The following is a 19,608-nucleotide window of genomic DNA, read 5'->3' on the forward strand; positions in this document are numbered from 1 at the left end:
CTCTGGACCCACCGGGAAGGAGCCGCTCAGGAACCAGCGGCCGTCACCTTCACCAACGGTCACACGCTCGGCGGAGCTCCCTTCCAACGGTCTTCTTAATACACTTTGCCGACGGGCCTCAGGCTTATTATCATTAAAAGTAAACCGAGTAGGCCTACTTTATACACTAAGTATTGCACTTAACTCACTTTTAACAAAATAAACTCCGAAATAAAACAGTAATAGAATTCCAGCTTGTCCACCGTTTTCTTGGATGCATAGAAGAGAAAAGAAACCGCTTTTCTATCTCCAAGGAAACAATAAACATCAACGTAAACATACGTAACATTAAAAAAAAAAGGTCGTAACACTTAAAGAAACACACACACCAATAACAATGATACTACATGAAAGGATTAGCTGACTGAAAGTACAGCTGGGTTACACATTCATTAAAGGTGGAAGCACACAGACGCTACGCTTCGATTTCACCCAAGGCTGAATTAAAAGTACATGTTTTCCTAAATGTGGGTCATCAACGAGGTTGTACTTCGGGCACATCTGTAACGTAAAAATAAACGTTTTTTTCTTCCGACGTCTTTACGATCTTTATTCATTCATTTTATTGTAACTCCCAATTATTTAAACATTAACAATTGTCTCCTAGATATTTCTGAAAGGCAAAAGCACATTATACTCAAACTCTGAAATTAGATTTGGTAGCAACGTGTTTTTTTAATTTTAATTTTTTTATTGAGACACTTGCTGTACTTAATTTATGTTGCTATTTGATATGAATAATAGACTTTTGACCGAGAGGATCCTGAATTGTAGCGTTCGTCGTTATGCTGGTCTACCACAGCGTCATTTTTGGTCCATCACTTCCTAGGAGCTGTGTAAACCAGTTAACAATCCCCGGAGCGAAAAGAATAAGAACATGACAGGAAGAATAACAACAAAGAATAGGAGAATACATTTCAAGTTCATTTGACAAAGAATTTGAGAAAGCAATATTCCCAATCACGTAACAGTAAACGGACATTCCCTCCCACTGTCTCGCCAATAGCGCTTATTTGGAGGATCCCGTCCTGTTGAAAGGAGACGCGTGGGAACGAGGAGGTTGTTTTCGGCGCCGGATGTTGCTCCTCAGCCGGATGGGCGTTAGACTTGAGTGACGTTGATTTGAGACACGCACTGATAAGTTTGAGCAGCGCTGAGATTGAGGTAAAACCTATTTTGATCCTGACTCAGAATGGGGAAAGTGTTGACCTTCTCTCTGCTGGTCGCTGCGCTGGCGGCTCTGATCGGAGAGAGAATCCTCAACTACAGGTGAGTTATTATCAGAGAGTTTGGAAAAGCTGCATATCAGCTCTGAGCGTAAAGTTGCAATGCAAACAGCCTCTGAACACTGGTGGCTGGTGCTGCATCATAAAGTAGTTTATTATGATCCTGTACTCTGCAGGAGGATGACCCTGGCGTCCAGAGAACTGGTCCAGAACCACCTTCCAAACTGTGTCCCCATCAAAGGTCTTGGTAAGGGTTAACTAATCCTGGGCTGTACACTAACGGGACATACCTGGGGGTTAAAACACATTATGTCACTTAACCTAGTTAATAATGTTTGTATTTTCAGTGTCTGGGTCGGAGGACATAACCATACTCCCCAATGGACGAGCCCTCATCAGCACTGTGAGGAGCCGTCACTTCTATTAATATCCCGAGTTATTTAATATTACATTTTATTCAGGGGTGTAACGATACACTCATTCGTACCGAAATTTTTCTGTACGGGTCTAACGGTTTGATGCGCGTTTCATTTCGGTACGTATCGGAAAAAAAAAAGTATAAGTTTTTATTGATTATCACACACTCTGTGACACTCTGACACTGTGAGTGTCTTGTCTTGTCCAGATGTTTTGTGTTGAGGACCACAATAGAAATAAGTCCTGGACTTGATCGTGGTTTTATCCTCGATTGTATTTTATGTATTTTCATTTGTGTTAGGCATTTGTTTGATACAATTTAATGAATCAAATCAAAATCCAATTGTTTAATAAAAATAAAATAATAAAAACTGCTGTACTGAAAAACATACCGAACTGACTTATACTGATGTAAAAACCAAGGTACGTACAGAATCGTGACTTTTGTGTATCGTTACACCCCTTTATTGTATAAATGTATATATATGCATTCATTTTCTAGGGGCTTAAGATTCCCGGTAGGGAAGTCTCTGATGGTCCGGGGAAGATATTTTCCATCGATCTGGAAGACCCAAGAATCAAACCTGTGGAACTGCGCATGACCAGGAACTTCGACGTAGACTCGTTTAACCCCCACGGCATCAGCACATTCACCGACCAGTCCGGTAATATCGAAGTCCGCTTTGTCGATCCAGACTAATGTTAAATCTTTGGACACGGACCAACCAGACCGTCCGTGGTGTGACTGTGTTGGATGGGAATGCAGGTGGGCGGGTCACTGCCTTAGGGGATGCAGGCTGCAACACAGACACACTGCACGACACAGTCACCAAGTGTACTGACTGGTTTATGGGATGGGTTCAATGTACCCAACACACACTACGCTGTGGCAATACACGATGGCGTATGGTTTAATATTTTCTGCCCTTGTGTCTTTCTTATTCATTGTAATGTATTCATTACCTCAGGTACCCTGCACATTTATACTTATAGTCATATTTCTTTAATGCACAAGTCACCTACAAACGGACAGTTACATGTATATAGTATGTTTATCTTATTCTAATAGTTTTTTATTATATTTTATTTCAATTGGTAATTGTATTTGTATATATGCTCTTGTTTTGCACTCTCTTTTCCCACTGTACTGCTGGCCACTTGTGAATTTCTCCTAAGGGGGATTAATAAAGGACTATCTTATCTTATGTAAACGTAGGTTTTATCAGTTTGTCTTGTCCTTGATAATAACTTTGGTTTTAACTCTTCAGACGACACCGTATACCTCTTCGTGGTCAATCACCCGGAGGGGACGAGCCAGGTGGAGATCTTCAAGTTCATAGAGGAGGACAAAACTCTGGTGCACGTGAAGACCATCAAACACGACCTGCTGTACAGGTACGGTACCGCGCCACAACGGAGGCTCTCAAGGGCCCTGAAGCAGAGAGACGGCCTGGGTGGTGGACCCCCAGGCCCTGACTGTCTCTCCTCTGGTCCCCCTGACTGTGTCTCCTCTGGCCCCCCGCAGTGTGAACGACATTGTGGCGGTCGGGGTGGAGAGCTTCTACGCGACCAACGACCAGTACTTTGTCCAGGAGCCGCTCACCAGCCTGGAGCCACTGCTGGGCCTGGCCTGGTGCTCGGTGGTGTTCTACAGCCCGGGGGACGTCAGGGTGGTCTCCGGGGGCTACCGCTCGGGCAACGGCATCAACACCTCCCCCGACCAGAGGTGGGCCGGCTCCTGTGGAGTTATGAATGAATGAATGAATGAATGAACTTTATTGTCAATGCACAGGTACAAGTACACCGAAATTTGGGAGAGCTCCCCCTGGTGCTTAAAAAGAGAGGACTAGGAACAAAAATATAAAATATAAACAGTATATACAGTGTGATTAAAAACTAAAACCTATTCTATAGACTTTAAACTAACAAATACACATAATATGAATAAAACTGTTATTCTATGTTAAGCTATGTTATTCTCATGTGTTTCTGATGTGTGGCGACCCTGTGTGTTTTTGTTGGGTTTCAGACACGTCTACGCGATGGACATCTATGATCACAGCGTCCGCGTCCTGGAGAGGCAGGAGGACAACTCTCTGGTCTCCCTGAAGGTAGTGAACGTCCCGACTAGAGACCTAGACGGGTTACATGGATCACTGCTGAGGTCACTTGACTACAGTAAAGGAACCTCACCTTCATATTGACGCTTTATCCAAAGAGACTTACAATAAGTACATTTGTCAGAAGAAAGTGAAACAACAATATATCTCCGTCAGTACAGTAAGGATGTTCATAGAACCAAGTGCCAAGCACTAACCATCACTAGGTCAACCCATTCTGCGTATACACTAACCATCACTAGGTTAACCCATTCCCCGTAAGAGAGATAGCTAGGATAAGATTCTACACAATGCTAAGTCTATTTTTAAGTTCAATTTTAAGTTTTCGTATGAATTGATATTTCACAGTCTACTATTTAATTAGGTGAAAAATAACTAATAACCTCTGGATACATGAATGGCGGGAGCGTTATGGAGTGTGTTGGTCCAGTGGTGAAGGGGTTCTGTTGTGTCCCCAGTCGGTGGACCTGGGCTCCCTGTGTGACAACATCGAGGTGGACCAGGGCACCGGGGACCTGTGGCTGGGCTGCCACCCCAACTGGAATTTCTTCAAAAACGACCCCCAGAACCCCCCGGGCTCAGAGGTGAGACGCTGGACACCCGGTGGCCGCTCGGGGTAGGGCCGGGGTTGAGTTGATCTGGCAGCTCGGGGTAGGGCCGGGGTTGAGTTGATCTGGCAGCTTGGGGTAGGGCCGGGGTTGAGTTGATCTGGCAGCTCGGGGTAGGGCCGGGGTTGAGTTGATCTGGCAGCTAGGGGTAGGGCAGGGGTTGAGTTTTGTCATCAGCGGTTGTGACATTTGCAGAAGGTTTTCAATCAGCATTCTTCTAGTAGTGTTGGTGGTTGACGTGGCGGTTCAAGTCCCATTGCGATGCGTTTGCGTCCAATTCCGTTTTTTTGGTGCTTGTTGCGTTACTAAATGAGTCCTCCTCTCACAACAGGATGAAAGGATGAAGCAACTCAATGTTCATGGTGTTGACATTGAGTTGCTTCAACCGTTCACGGCAACATGAATAAAGTCTTCACATCAAGTCGCTTCATTCTTGACCACGTTAATAATTTGGGGTCCCACATGCCAGTGGACTCCCTGTTGAGGGTAGGGGTCCCTTTACCCCCTACGTGCTCCTTAACTGCATGGGTCACATCTAAATCTGATAATGTACTAATGTCTTTAATAATCACGTCTTCAACCTCTCATTGTTCTGCCCAGGTTATCCGCATCCAGAACATTCACTCTGAGCAGCCGCTGGTCAGTCAGGTGTACGCTGACGACGGCAGTGTTCTGATTGGCTCCTCAGTGGCCACCCGGTACAGAGGGAAGCTGCTCATCGGATCCGTCTTACATAAAGCCCTGTACTGTGATCTGAGCCAAGGGATCTGAACCCAGCCAAGGGATGTGAACTAGGGATGTTAAAAAATGTGTCGACTCAACGATCGATTCTCTACTCGGGCTGAAGTCGACTCTAAAAATAGAAATCGGAAAATATTTTTTTTATATATATATATTTTTTTATATGTATAAACTTCTTAAATGTCCTGTTCAAAACGTTGCAACAACTTTCTGTTTTCAAAATAACCAATTAAAAATTATAGGAGATATGCTGCCCATAAGCGTAGTCGAGGCGAAGGGGTTCCGCGATCTGATCACATTTCTCGAGCCAGATTACACCGTGCCATAGGGCTGTACGGTATGGACTAAAATTGATATCATGGTATGATTTGAGGCATAGACAGTAACGGTATTATATCACGGTATGTTAATTTTTTTCATCTTTAAGGGGGTCTCTATCTCATACCATGCGCAAAAGCGCCGGTATTCGTAACCTCTTCTTTAAGTTCTACCTTAACATTTCACGTGTTTCCCGAAACCTTCTTTGCTACGAATCTCTTTCGTACGGTGTTCGTTGGTAAGGTTGGTCTGAACCTTCTTAGCTCTACCGTAGTGATGTTTCAGCTCCTGCAGTCTCCGCCACTGTACAGTAATCTTTAGAAATCCCTGTTGCGTATGTTCATTCCAAGTTCGCATCCGTAGCCAATTGAGCCCAAATGAAACGGCATGTTTGAATTAAGGATATTGTCTCGGCTGTTCTTTATTTTGGGCCGTGGGTACAGCAGGCAAGGTCAGCTCGACTCGCTTCCAATAATTTCAAAAACTCGCAACTTCAAAAAAATATTTTATTTATTTTACAATTTAAAAATGAACAAAACTGTCTTCTAAATTAAGGAAATGAGACTGGGAAACGAATAAACCATTATAAGCAACGAGTGAACTTAATAAGCGATCGAAATACTTTTTGCAACCACCGCCTCTTTCCCTTGACATTTAGTTTTCACCTTAAATATGCGACAGATGTAATTAAGGCAACCTGGTCTCACAGGAATCCGTAAAATGAGTCGGTCTACGTCCCGTTTACAAGGGCTTTTAAATATTTGAATAACGAAGTTCGGAGTCAAAGCCTCAGTCCATACACAGGTAAACAGTGACGCGTTTGTTATCTCGTTCCACCGCTGGCTAGGGTTAGGACGCAGGCGCGCTGCCTGAGAAGGCAGTATCGCTGTGAAATCTGTCCCTGGGAAAAGTAACGTTGCGCCGAATTGAAAAAGGAACTACGTTTCGTTAGTATTTTCCCATATATACACCATATTTTCAGTAGTTACAAGTAACTTGACTTTTTACATGAAGAAATAGTTACCTAACGCGTTACACACAACACTGTCTACCGGTCACACCGGTGTCACGGTATTATCAAAATCCATACCGTAGCGCAAATTCACACCGGTGTACTTTCTATACCGTTTATACCGTACACCCCTACCATGCCATGTCGCAACTATGACTGCGGCTGGAGAAAATGTACAGCAAAGGAGCAGGCTCTCTCCGTCAGATCCTGTCCTTAGCGGCATTAGGGCCGTATAGAGTGCAACATGTTTAATTGTCCGACTTTCAAATCGATCTCTGGTCTCTACCTGCATGTAAACAGCATCGTTTCGGAGTTCACGTTCTGCGCATGCTCCAGATCTTTTCCGGGGGCCGTGAGCCGGAAGTAGAAGGAGACGGTATACTGGTACCTTCTATTTAGCCGTTTCTCAATACCAAGTACGCGGACTACGTTCTCGCGGACTTGGAAGTACGTACTTGGCAAGTCCGGACTTTCAAGTACAGACTTCCGAGAACGCGAGTCCGCACCTGCAATTGGAACAGCAGCGGACTCGATGATGCATTCTGGGATATTTAACGGTCCCAAGTCCACACGAGTCACCTCCGATGCATCCTCGGTAGAACGGCCTCATCGAGAACGCATCGAGAACACTTCCGGGTTTTACGACAGTACTCGCGTTCTCGCGTACTTGGAATTGGAACAGTGCTTGGGCTACCACTGATGACGTTTATCGAGAACGCAAGTACACGAGAACACACGAGAACGCGAATTGAGAAACGGCTTCAGTCTCGTAATCGCGACTTGCAGCTCGGGTGTGACGTCACATCCGTCTCGTAAAACGAGTGACCCCGGGTTTTTCGTTCTATTTGGCACACAACAAGACGAGTCGGAGCTCTGCTTTCTGCTCAAGAATCGGCATTGTTGTCATAGCAACATGGAGCGTCTCTAGCCAATTTCAGCGGCACAAGCTACAAAATAGGCGGTATTTAACACATAATAAGACTAACGACATGCCTATAGGTAACAGTATACAGTGCTATGTGTACGACTTCTTCATTTGGTTACAACAAAAACACAAGTGCTTAAAATAGTAGAAAACCACAATGTTTTTACATGTGATGCTCGGAGTAGCCATCTTTGTTACTGAACTCGGGGTCCTCTGAGTTCAGACGAGTTGACGAGTCGTTTTTACGACCTCGGGGGCATGCTATTTGCAACTTCCGGTTCGTAACTCGGAAATCCGACTCGCAAATCGAGTCGGGTGGACAAATAGAAGGCACCGTGTTGTCGCCGTCGGAAAACGAGAAACGGCGATTTATTTAGAAAGGTGGCGCAGAGGATGGAGGAAGCCGGTGAATGTAGTTACCCTCTATGAGAAGCGTATCCCTGGCCGCGGGAGCGCGCATGGCATGCATTCATTAAAGGTGGAAGCACACAGATGCTACGATTTCACCCAAGGCTGAATTAAAAGTACATGTTTTCCTAAATGTGGGTCAACCTCAACGAGGTTGTAAAGTAGTAACTTCGGGCACATCTGTCAAAATAAACGTTTTTTTCTTCCGACGTCTTTACGACCTTTATTCATTCATTTTATTGTAACTCCCAATTATTTAAACATTAACAATTGTCTCCTAGATATTTATGAAAGGCAAAAGCACATTATAGGCCTACTCAAACTCTGAAATTAGATTTGGTAGCAACGTGTTTTTTTAATTTTAATTTTTTTAATGGGACACTTGCTGTAGGCCTACTTAATTTATGTTGCTATTTGATATGAATAATAGACTTTTGACCGAGAGGATCCTGAATTGTAGCGTTCGTCGTTATGCTGGTCTACCACAGCGTCATTTTTGGTCTATCACTTCCTAGGAGCTGTGTAAACCAGTTAACAATCCCCGGAGCGAAAATAATAAGAACATGACAGGAAGAATAACAACAAAGAATAGGAGAATACATTTCAAGTTCATTTGACAAAGAATTTGAGAAATCAATATTCCCAATCACGTAACAGTAACGGACATTCCGCTTTAGAAAGTCCCTCCCACTGTCTCGCCAATAGCGCTTATTTGGAGGATCCCGTCCTGTTGAAAGGAGACGCGTGGGAACGAGGAGGTTGTTTTCGGCGCCGGATGTTGCTCCTCAGCCGGATGTTGCTCCTCAGCCGGATGGTCGTTAGGCTTGACGTTGACTTGAGACGCGCTGATAAATTTGAGCAGCGCTGAGATTGAGGTAAAACCTATTTTAATCCAAGGATCCTGACTCAGAATGGGGAAACTTTTGACCTTCTCTCTGCTGGTCGCTGCGCTGGCGGCTCTGCTCGGAGAGAGAATCCTCAACTTAAGGTGAGTTATTATCAGAGAGTTTGGAAAGGCTGCATATCAGCTCTGAGCGTAAAGTTGCAATGCAAACAGCCTCTGAACCCTGGTGGCTGGTGCATAATCAACTACGATAAAGTAGTTTATTATGATCCTGTACTCTGCAGGAGGCTGACCCTGGCGTCCAGAGAACTGGTCCAGAACCACCTTCCAAACTGTGTCCCCATCAAAGGTCTTGGTAAGGGTTAACTAATCCTGGGCTGTACACTAACGGGACATACCTGGGGGTTAAAATACATTATGTCACTTAACCTAGTTGATAATGTTTGTATTTTCAGTGTATGGATCGGAGGACATAACCATACTCCCCAATGGACGAGCCCTCATCAGCACTGTGAGGAGCCGTCACTTCTATGAATATCCCGAGTTATTTAATATTACATTTTATTGTATAAATGTAAATGTATGCATGCATTTTCTAGGGGCTTAAGTTTCCCGGTTTGCCGTCATTCTCTGATGGTCCGGGGAAGATATTTTCCATCGATCTGGAAGACCCAAGAATCAAACCTGTGGAACTGCGCATGACCAGGAACTTCGACGTGGACTCGTTTAACCCCCACGGCATCAGCACATTCACCGACCAGTCCGGTAATATCGAAGTCCGCTTTGTCGATCCAGACTAATGTTAAATCTTTGGACACGGACCAACCAGACCGTCCGTGGTGTGACTGTGTTGGATGGGAATGCAGGTGGGCGGGTCACTGCCTTAGGGGATGCAGGCTGCAACACAGACACACTGCACGACACAGTCACCAAGTGTACTGACTGGTTTATGGGATGGGTTCAATGTACCCAACACACACTACGCTGTGGCAATACACGATGGCGTATGGTTTAATATTTTCTGCCCTGGTGTCTTTCTTATTCATTGTAATGTATTCATTACCTATACTTATAGTCATATTTCTTTAATGCACAAGTCACCTACAAACGGACAGTTACATGTATATAGTATGTTTATCTTATTCTAATAGTTTTTTATTATATTTTATTTCAATTGGTAATTGTATTTGTATATATGCTCTTGCTTTGCACTCTCTTTTCCCACTGTACTGCTGGCCACTTGTGAATTTCTCCTAAGGGGGATTAATAAAGGACTATCTTATCTTATGTAAACGTAGGTTTTATCAGTTTGTCTTGTCCTTGATAATAACTTTGGTTTTAACTCTTCAGACGACACCGTATACCTCTTCGTGGTCAATCACCCGGAGGGGACGAGCCAGGTGGAGATCTTCAAGTTCATAGAGGAGGACAAAACTCTAGTGCACGTGAAGACCATCAAACACGACCTGCTGTACAGGTACGGTACCGCGCCACAACGGAGGCTCTCAAGGGCCCTGAAGCAGAGAGACGGCCTGGGTGGTGGACCCCCAGGCCCTGACTGTCTCTCCTCTGGTCCCCCTGACTGTATCTCCTCTGGTCTCTCTGACTGTGTCTCCTCTGGTCTCCCCGAGTGTCTCCTCTGGTCTCCCTGACTCTATCTCTTCTGGTCTCCCTGACTGTCTCTCCTCTGGTCCCCCTGACTGTGTCTCCCCTGGTCTCCCTGACTGTCTCTCCTCTGGTCCCCCTGACTGTGTCTCCCCTGGTCTCCCTGACTGTGTCTCCTCTGGTCCCCCTGACTGTATCTCCTCTGGTCTCTCTGACTGTGTCTCCCCTGGTCTCTCTGACTGTGTCTCCCCTGGTCTCTCTGACTGTGTCTCCTCTGGTCTCCCTGACTGTGTCTCCTCTGGTCTCTCTGACTGTGTCCTCTGGTCCCTCTGACTGTGTCTCCCCTGGTCTCCCTGACTGTATCTCCCCTGGTCTCCCTGAATCTATCTCCTCTGGTCTCTCTGACTGTCTCCTCAGTCCCCCCCCCCCCCCCCCGACTGTGTCTCCTCTGGTCTCTCTGACTGTGTCTCCTCTGGTCTCTCTGACTGTGTCTCCTCTGGTCTCTCTGACTGTGTCTCCTCTGGTCTCCCTGACTGTCTCCTCTGGTCCCCCTGACTGTCTCCTTTGGTCCCCCTGACTGTGTCTCCTCTGACTGTCTCTCCTCTGGTCCCCCTGACTGTGTCTCCTCTGGTCTCTCTGACTGTGTCTCCTCTGGTCTCCCTGAATCTATCTCCTCTGGTCTCTCTGACTGTGTCTCCTCTGGTCTCCCTGACTGTGTCTCCTCTGGTCTCTCTGACTGTGTCCTCTGGTCTCCCTGACTGTGTCTCCTCTGGTCTCTCTGACTGTGTCTCCTCTGGTCTCCCTGAATCTATCTCCTCTGGTCTCTCTGACTGTGTCTCCTCTGGTCTCCCTGACTGTGTCTCCTCTGGTCTCTCTGACTGTGTCTCCTCTGGTCTCTCTGACTGTGTCTCCTCTGGTCTCCTCTGGTCTCTCTGACTGTGTCCTCTGGTCTCCCTGACTGTGTCTCCTCTGGTCCCCCTGACTGTCTCTCCTCTGGTCTCCCTGACTGTATCTCCTCTGGCCCCCCGCAGTGTGAACGACATTGTGGCGGTCGGGGTGGAGAGCTTCTACGCGACCAACGACCGGTACTTCGCCCAGGAGCCTCTCCGCAGCCTGGAGCCACTGCTGGGCCTGGCCTGGTGCTCGGTGGTGTTCTACAGCCCGGGGGACGTCAGGGTGGTCTCCGGGGGCTACGGCTCGGCCAACGGCATCAACACCTCCCCCGACCAGAGGTTGGCCGGCTCTTTAGTTATGAATGTTGAATGAATGAATGAATGAATGAATGAATGAATGAATGAATGATCTTTATTGTCAATGCACAGGTACAAGTACACCGCTTCCCCTGGTGCTTAAAAAGAGAGAACTAGGAACAAAAATATAAAATATAAACAGTATATACAGTGTGATTAAAAACTAAAACCTATTCTATAGACTTTAAACTAACAAATACACATAATATGAATAAAAATGTGTTCTGATGTGTTCTCCTCGTGGCGACCCTGTGTGTTTTTGTTGGGTTTCAGACACGTCTACGCGATGGACATCCATGATCACAGCGTCCGCGTCCTGGAGAGGCAGGAGGACAACTCTCTGGTCTCCCTGAAGGTAGTGAACGTCCCGACTAGAGACCTAGACGGGTTACATGGATCACTGCTGAGGTCACTTGACTACAGTAAAGGAACCTCACCTTCATATTGACATATTGACGCTTTATCCAAAGAGACTTGCAATAAGTACATTTGTCAGAAGAAAGTGAAACAACAATATATCTCGGCGGGAGCGTTATGGAGTGTGTTGGTCCAGTGGTGAAGGGGTTCTGTTGTGTCCCCAGTCGGTGGACCTGGGCTCCCTGTGTGACAACATCGAGGTGGACCAGGGCACCGGGGACCTGTGGCTGGGCTGCCACCCCAACGCCTGGAAGTTCTTCAAAAACGACCCCCAGGACCCCGCCGGCTCAGAGGTGAGACGCTGGACACCTGGTGGCCGCTCTGGGTAGGGCCGGGGTTGAGTTGATCTGGCAGCTCGGGGTAGGGCCGGGGTTGAGTTGATCTGGCAGCTCGGGGTAGGGCAGGGGTTGAGTTTTGTCATCAGCAGTCGTGACGTTTGCAGAATCAGCGTTCTTCCAGTAGTGTTGTAGTGGTTCACGTGGTGAAGTCCCATTCCGATGCGTTTGCGTCCAATTCCGTTTTTAGGTGCATGTTGCGTTACTAAATGAATCCTCCTCTCACAACAATATGAATAGAGTCTATTCATGTTGTGAAAGGATGAAGCAACTCAATGTTCATGGTGTTGACATTGAGTTGCTTCAACCGCTCACAACAACATGAATAAAGTCTTCACATCAAGTCGCTTCATTCTTGCCAGTGGACTCCCTGTTGAGGGTAGGGGTCCCTACCCTACCCTAATAATCACGTCTTCAACCTCTCATTGTTCTGCCCAGGTGATCCGCATCCAGAACATTCTCTCTGAGCAGCCGCTGGTCAGTCAGGTGTACGCTGACGACGGCAGTGTTCTGATTGGCTCCTCAGTGGCCGCCCGGTACGGAGGGAAGCTGCTCATCGGATCCGTCTTCCATAAAGCCCTGTACTGTGATCTGAGCGAAGGGATCTGAACCAAGTCCTAATGAACTGAACCGAGTCCTAATGAACTGAACCGAGTTCTGAGTCCATATGATCTGAACTGAGTTCCTGTGATCTGAACTGAGTTCCTGTGATCTGAACTATGCAAAAAACTTCCACTGTGATTGGGTTTAATTGGGTCGGGTTAAAGATCAACGATTATAAGCCTCTTTTGAAAGAGACGGAAAACCAGAATTTCTGGAACTGTGTGAGTTGCGCAACAGCAGACCAGTAAAAGCAGGGCCTGTGTAGACCTGGCCAGGGTCATGTGACTCGGTCATGTGTCTGCTTTATCCTTTGGCGATCTGGCCTGGGTCATGTGACTGCTTTGTTTGTTTTTTCAAAGCTGGCTCAAAAAGTTTTAAACTGGTAATTGTGGATTTCTTTTTCCAGGAAATGTGGAAATTTTTGTTTAAGCCACTGTTAATACTTTACAAGTATATCAACATAAAGAAGGTAATATGATCAATGTTCAGTTTGATGCCTTCTTCATAACCCGACAGCACCCTTTCATATTTCAATATCTATGTTTGGATAAGATAAGTCCATCAATCCTTGAAGAGTTACGGTTGCATTGACAACGTAGTGTGATGTAGAAAGGTTAGAATACACTTGTATTGTAAGGTGTGTGTGTGCTTAAGTGAAGATATTCAGTATCTTGGACTACCTTATGAAAGCAAAGACAATCTCACATCAAAACATACATTTAATTAAAAGTACATGGACAACATCAAGTGATATTAAATATTTTGTACATGACATTCAGTGTTTTTACATGACATTTCTAGAAGTCATTATTTCCTGAAATAAGATTCTGCCATTTCCCTGTGAGTTTCATTCATATTTCACAGATTGAAACAAGTTTTGCAAAATAGTAGTGTAATGAGTGCGGATTTGAGGTTGTGTCTGACATCAGACCATCAGAACAGAACATCAGAAGACATAATCATCAGATCACGATGTTCCGAACACATTTCAACCTTAGGAACTTTCACTAGGGGGTTGAAGACGTACTATCGTTTCCTCTTGTTGCAGGCAGCATCAAACAAAAGTCAACTGGATTCTTTTTCTTGGAAGAAAAAAAAGTACTACAATAAACACAGTTCCACCACATATTGATGCTTCAGAAGTCAATTAACCTTTGAACTTTGTTAGAGAACTTTTCATTAAAAAAAATGGCAGCATCTTTACAGTTGCGCTTTATAATTCATACCACCGTTCTTCGCATACAGCATACTTTTTTTTGAGTAAGAAACTCGTTCCTTGTCCGCACTGTAGGCCTACACCCTGGAGGCTATGGTAGGCCATTTATTGAGGAGCTTTTTATTGTTGAAATTCACTTGACATCCCTCAAGAAATCAAATGAAATGTTATGATGATTGGGTATCTGTGGCTGACACAGACTGTAATTAGCCAGTCCAATCATTTCATTCGGCCCGAATGAAATACTTTCGGTTGGATACTTAAAAAAATACCTTTAACTTTTACTCTGGCTGGTTCCTCAATATTGTCTACACTACCTTTAAAACACACAACATGTGAGATTAATTGAAAATGTCAAAAATGAACTACAATTATCAAAATAACAAGAAAGGTTTTGAAGTTACGTCAAAACGTTGACGTCTTAAGTTAGCAGCTAACCCATCTAGTGCCAGCCGGTACCACTAGAGGTCACTGTCCCAGCACTGCGCAGTCTGCCCTCAGTCCAACATGAGAGGATGAAGTAAGTATATTATAACCTTTTGTCAATCATGTAATAATAATACATTTTTCAGTTGAAGGAGAACAACTTGACGACACCATAGCACGTATTTACTGTATACAGTTTACAGCCTTACGCTATATTCAGTGGGGTGATGCCTTTGGGGGGAGCGGGAGGAGAAAATATCTAAGACCTTTTGGGAGGGCCTCTTCATATCCTTGTTTCTCCCAATAGGGCTGGACACAACGACCGTGGTACCACGACCTGTTACCACGGTAACAGGCTGCCCTGTTGCGTCCTTTTTTTTTCTAGGAGACACAATAATGAGAGTCGGCCAAATCTAACCCCTGACTAAGGTTTGGTTCCTGCAGGCGTCCCGGACCTCCGGTCACCCCATGTCGTCCGTGTCCCGTCCCGACGCCCCTTCTGCCACCACGGATATGGTGAACCGCGTCTCCCCCCCCGCTGGGCGCTGGACCGCCTCCTGGGGAGCATCGGGAGGAGGAGGAGGAGGAGGAGGAGGAGGAGGAGCGGGATGATGATCCTCGGGGCACGCCTCAAAGATCCACTCGTCCGGGTCGTCCGCTGCAGCCCCTCCCCCCGCCGGGCGGAGCTGCTCCAGGAGGGGCTCCGACTCAGCCCCTCCGCCGCCGCCGCCCCCCCCCGGCGACGGCGCGGCGTCGTCCTCCTCCCGTCCCACCGGGTCGATGAGCGCCTCGCTGACGCTGAGCCGCCGCCGCCGCCGCCTCTCCGGGGAGCCCTCCAGCGTCTCGATGTTGTTGATGAGGTCGCTGCAGCTCTTGGAGCGGCTCACCTCGCGGTGGTACAGCGGCGCCCGGCCCTCCTCGCCGATCCTCTTGATGACCGTGCTGTAGTCGTCGTCCTCGCCCTCCTCCAGGAACTTGAAGATGTCCACCACGGTGGGCCGCGGCGTCGTCGTCGGGGGGGGGTCGCCGGGCTCCGCGAGCGGGTAGGCCTCGTCCAGGTGCGTCCTGTGTCGGTGCCTCCTCTTCTTCAGGACCTTGTGGGCCTCCACCACCATGTGGACGTTCCAGCTGAAGAAGAGGGACAGCCAGGCCAGCCCCATGTACACCCAGATCTCCGCACACACCCGGTACAGCCGGGGGTAGTCCATGTTGGGGTTGACCCCTGAGAGTGAGGATTAAAACGCAGCGCAGCACCATCACTGATCACGTTCAAGACTTGGGCGTTTAGCAGACGCCTTTTTCCAAAGCGACTTACAATAAGTACATTTGTCAGAAGAAAGAGAATCTGTCGGTACAGTAAGGATGTTCATAGAACCAAGTGCCGAGCACTAACAATCACTAGGTTAACCCATTCCCCGTACACAACAAAGATAGCTAGGATAAGACGCTACACAATGCCTAAGTACTATTTCTAAGTGCAAAGACGTACATCATACAATAAGTGTGTACATTAAGTGCCAGAGAGCGTACATTAAGCGCCCGGTCATTAACAGGTCTGTACTTTACCTGCCACATAGTCCCCAAAGCCCACGGTGGTGAGGGTGATGAAGGAGAAGTAGAAGCCTTCCAGGTAGCTCCAACCCTCCAGAGACATGAAGACAAACGGCGGCATCACCAGGTGCACCACCAGCCCCCACAGTAGGAACAGGGCGGTGCAAATCAACTGCACCTTTTTCTGACACCAACAACACACAGAAGGAGCCTTCAGTCAACAGAGTGAGGGTTGAGGGAACGTGACCCGACTTGCAGCCGCAGGAGTGACTCTCACCACGGAAAGGCCTTTGCGGATCAGGACCTGGGATAGACGCTTAGCCCGGTCTCCAAAGAACGAGCCGATGTCGCTGATCCAGACGAGACAGAGCGGGATCCCACACAGACCGTACAGGATGCAGAACACTCGGCCCCCCGCCGTCTTCGGGGCCACGTTGCCATAGCCTGGAGAGAACGTGAACAACTGGATCATAAAACTGCATTGTGCGCATGGATGGAACGACTTAAACAGCTGGATTAATACATGAGGAATGAGCCGGTTACATCAGGCCTACTGTCGTGGAAATATTAATCATAACTATAATACACAATTATAAACCTTACGTTAACCTTGTTTATATAATTACTAGTCAATCTAAAAGGAACTGTTTACATTCTCCTTGGACTTTAAGATACCACCCTTCATCTCTCTAACAGAGAGATCAAGGTAGTTGTGATTTGCATTCCCACTGATACTGAGGCCAGGCCAATCGACTGACTTTGTTCTTTGTTGTGTCGATTTGTTTAACTGTATTGCAGCCCTGTTTAACAGACTTGCAGACTTGTCCACTTCGCCCATAGGGTATTACAAATTAACTTGGCCTCTCCCGCCAATCCTAAATGCTCCAGAATGGTCACTCCCACTTACCTTTGTTAACTGTATATTCCCTACCCACATGGCAAACGTGGGTAGTAATATTTAGTAATATTTAATATATATAATATATCAAATCAAATATTTCGCTGGCCGACATGTCCTAAAAATAAGTTTCTCTTCATCACCTACCTATGGTGGTCACAATAGAGGCAGCGAACACCACTGAGTTGGGCCAGTCCCAGGTGTTACGGTACCGGTCACCAGTTATGGTGACTCCTTGTCCGGCAGCCTCGGACACTACCTGAGAAAGTACACTTCATTAGTATGATTATTATGTACTGATCGCTCTGGGCACCACATGCAGGGTCAGTAGAAGTGAGACGGACACAGGGTGTGCTGGAGGAAGTGGCACACCTTCATTCATCTTATTGAATGAAGGTAGAAGTATTGCGACTAACTCAGTGTTATTACTAACGACTAACTCAGTGGATTTGATCTAGACGAATATGATACGACGATCTAAAAAGGATCGATCTGTAGCCTACTGGTCGAAAGTTCAGGGATTTCAGTAATCCAGCTCGACACCGGATCAATAGTAGTCCTACACGTGTACGAATACACATGTGGATGTATTAATAGTAGATATTGAAGTAGGATAAAGAGTACATCCTCATGTTTGTCATAAAGACTTCGCCTTTGACATCTCTCTGCGCAAGTTTTCTTTAAAGTCAGAATGGGAAACTATTTCTAAAGCAATGTATACATTATTAAATATGAAGCATTAAGTAGCCTGGGCTGAAAGGTAGGCTATCAATAAACGTCATGTGCTTACCTCCAGTATGTATTCGAGGTCCTGCTTGGTCAGGCAGGAGTACTTATTCAGGATCGCCTCCTTCTCCTCCACATACCTGCTCTTGGCCAGATGCCAGTTGGACTCCTCCAGGATCTGGAAGACCGCAGCGCCGATCGATAAGTAGAAAATGATGCACGAAGTTAAAAGCGGGCCCTTTTCGGCCATGTTAACGCATTCCCTCACATCCTACACATCATGCAAGCCGGGAGCGCCTCTCTCTCTTCCTGGTCCGGACCCGCTGCTCCACACCAGCATGCTGAGGGTGGAGGTCGGAGGTCTGAGGTCTGAGGTCTGGGCTCCAGCTGTGGTAGAACCGAGGCTGAGACACTTTAGGTTCATCCGAACTGATCCGAAACACACCAGGACGTCTGACTTTTAACTTTCAACCACTTCCCATGTTGTGTTTTAGCGTGTGAGAGGATCCAGGTAGTTTAGGGCGGAACGCTCCATTTGAGTCCTACTGGACAGGTAGGCTAGTGCAGAAAGACCCGGGGGGGGTTTAGATAAATATCATTTTATCCATCTGTTTTGTCTGGTGCTCTAGTTGCTGAATGTATTTGTCTTGTCTCATAAGTCAATTTTTTCATATTATTTATTAATAATTTATTATAATTAAACTGATAATTATCATATTATCATCATTATCCTTCTTTTTCTTATATATATTCATACATTTATCATATTAGACACACTTGAAAAGGCTTTACGTGAACTGCTCTTTATTTAGCAGTTCACTTGTTTTGTCCTGATTCCCCGTTCACTGGTTCCCTTGGTCTCTGGTCTCTTAAGGCTGAAAATGACCTCCATCCCACCTTTATCTGCTTCCACACAAATAATATTGACCCAATTAACACCTGCGGGTGATATCAACGTCCTGGTGACCCTATCGCTGTTTCACACACTAAGTGATAGGCTGTAGTTTGCTGTGTGTGTGGCTATGAATCATTTGGCTGTCCATTTTTTTTTTTTTTATAAAGGTTGTCTGTGTTTGCTAAACTGGATAATCAAATATAACGTCAGCAATCTCCTGCGACCCCATATGCTTATCAGGGGACACTAAGCGGGTCCCAAACCAGAGGTTGTAGAGTGTAGAGTGCTGTGAGAGTGCAAGAATGAGCGTGTGAGTGCTAAGATGAGAGTGAGTGAGGGTGCTAGGATGAGAGTGGTTGGGTTAGAGTGAGAGTGCTAGGGTGAGAGTGAGAGGATGACAGTGCTAGGGTGAGCGAGAGACCGGGAAGGGTAAGAATGAGAGCGCTAGGATGTGAGACACACACACACAACATATCTCACTCACTCCACCTAGCTGGCTGCCTCACTCCACGTAGGTGACTTCCTTTGGACTCCTCTAGACAAAGGACGCAGGGTGGTGGTGGTGTTGAAAATCCGGTTTATTTCTCTTCCTCCACCCATTGTGTTTGGATACGACTGGTCTAACCTGAGCACGCTGATTACTCAATGCCCGACAGGTGTGTGCGGCCTCCCCCCAGCCCCAGAGTCCAATCAGACTCGGCCAGGTGAGGCTGCTTCAACCAGCCATCCATCCACACACACACACACTCCCACAGACCATCAGCTGTGTGTGATGTGTCCAGCCTGGTCACTCCCCCTGCTGAAGCTTCACCCCGTGTTTGCCTCCTGCCTTTCCTCCACGCGTTGGTCAGACCACACACCCCAGCTCGAGTCCTCCACTCGACTAGCTCAGCTGGACGTCTGGTAACGCCATCGCTACGAGCAAGCACAGGTCGATCATCAAAGTCACTTTTTTTTTTTTTTTCTCGAATAAAGTGCCTCTGCAGGTGATGGGCCCGTCGACCATGTGACCACAATACTGGCAGCAA

At 46.6% G+C, this 19,608-nt stretch overlaps 3 protein-coding genes across 3 annotated transcripts; 2 read left to right on the plus strand and 1 right to left on the minus strand.

Annotated features, from left to right (window-relative positions):
* The first annotated feature begins 1,099 nt into the window (after positions 1-1,099).
* On the plus strand, positions 1,100-6,065 carry LOC311351243 (serum paraoxonase/arylesterase 2-like). Its single transcript, XM_084471347.1, has 9 exons — positions 1,100-1,308; positions 1,442-1,512; positions 1,613-1,668; positions 2,185-2,347; positions 2,951-3,077; positions 3,208-3,408; positions 3,712-3,793; positions 4,261-4,386; positions 5,011-6,065. The coding sequence occupies exons 1-9, from the start codon at positions 1,232-1,234 to the stop codon at positions 5,179-5,181; spliced, it is 1,074 nt and encodes a 357-aa protein (XP_084327473.1). The 5' UTR covers positions 1,100-1,231; the 3' UTR covers positions 5,182-6,065.
* Positions 6,066-8,602: 2,537 nt separating this feature from the next.
* On the plus strand, positions 8,603-13,346 carry LOC311351241 (serum paraoxonase/arylesterase 2-like). Its single transcript, XM_084471345.1, has 10 exons — positions 8,603-8,802; positions 8,943-9,013; positions 9,114-9,169; positions 9,258-9,423; positions 10,009-10,135; positions 11,295-11,495; positions 11,787-11,868; positions 12,095-12,223; positions 12,704-12,897; positions 12,945-13,346. The coding sequence occupies exons 1-9, from the start codon at positions 8,726-8,728 to the stop codon at positions 12,872-12,874; spliced, it is 1,080 nt and encodes a 359-aa protein (XP_084327471.1). The 5' UTR covers positions 8,603-8,725; the 3' UTR covers positions 12,875-12,897; positions 12,945-13,346.
* Positions 13,347-14,971: 1,625 nt separating this feature from the next.
* On the minus strand, positions 14,972-17,935 carry LOC311351010 (potassium channel subfamily K member 5-like; the record flags this gene model as incomplete). Its single annotated transcript, XM_084471094.1, has 5 exons — positions 14,972-15,732; positions 16,077-16,245; positions 16,339-16,505; positions 17,107-17,218; positions 17,750-17,935. The coding sequence occupies 5 exons, from the start codon at positions 17,933-17,935 to the stop codon at positions 14,972-14,974; spliced, it is 1,395 nt and encodes a 464-aa protein (XP_084327220.1).
* Positions 17,936-19,608: the final 1,673 nt, after the last annotated feature.

The sequence above is a fragment of the Micromesistius poutassou genome, assembly GCF_964030765.1.
Source record: "Micromesistius poutassou genome assembly, chromosome: 8".
Classification (NCBI taxonomy): Eukaryota; Metazoa; Chordata; class Actinopteri; order Gadiformes; family Gadidae; genus Micromesistius; species Micromesistius poutassou.

What these genes read in the sequence shown, in the direction of transcription:
- LOC311351241 (XM_084471345.1), top strand. Translation starts at nt 8,726, where the DNA reads ATGGGGAAACTTTTGACCTTCTCTCTGCTGGTCGCTGCGCTGGCGGCT. An exon ending in AACACCTCCCCCGACCAGAG is followed by an intron (nt 11,496 to 11,786) that starts GTTGGCCGGCTC and finishes GTTGGGTTTCAG; the next exon opens with ACACGTCTACGCGATGGACA. An exon ending in AGGACCCCGCCGGCTCAGAG is followed by an intron (nt 12,224 to 12,703) that starts GTGAGACGCTGG and finishes TGTTCTGCCCAG; the next exon opens with GTGATCCGCATCCAGAACAT.
- LOC311351243 (XM_084471347.1), top strand. Translation starts at nt 1,232, where the DNA reads ATGGGGAAAGTGTTGACCTTCTCTCTGCTGGTCGCTGCGCTGGCGGCT. An exon ending in GAGAGAATCCTCAACTACAG is followed by an intron (nt 1,309 to 1,441) that starts GTGAGTTATTAT and finishes TGTACTCTGCAG; the next exon opens with GAGGATGACCCTGGCGTCCA. An exon ending in CACATTCACCGACCAGTCCG is followed by an intron (nt 2,348 to 2,950) that starts GTAATATCGAAG and finishes TTAACTCTTCAG; the next exon opens with ACGACACCGTATACCTCTTC.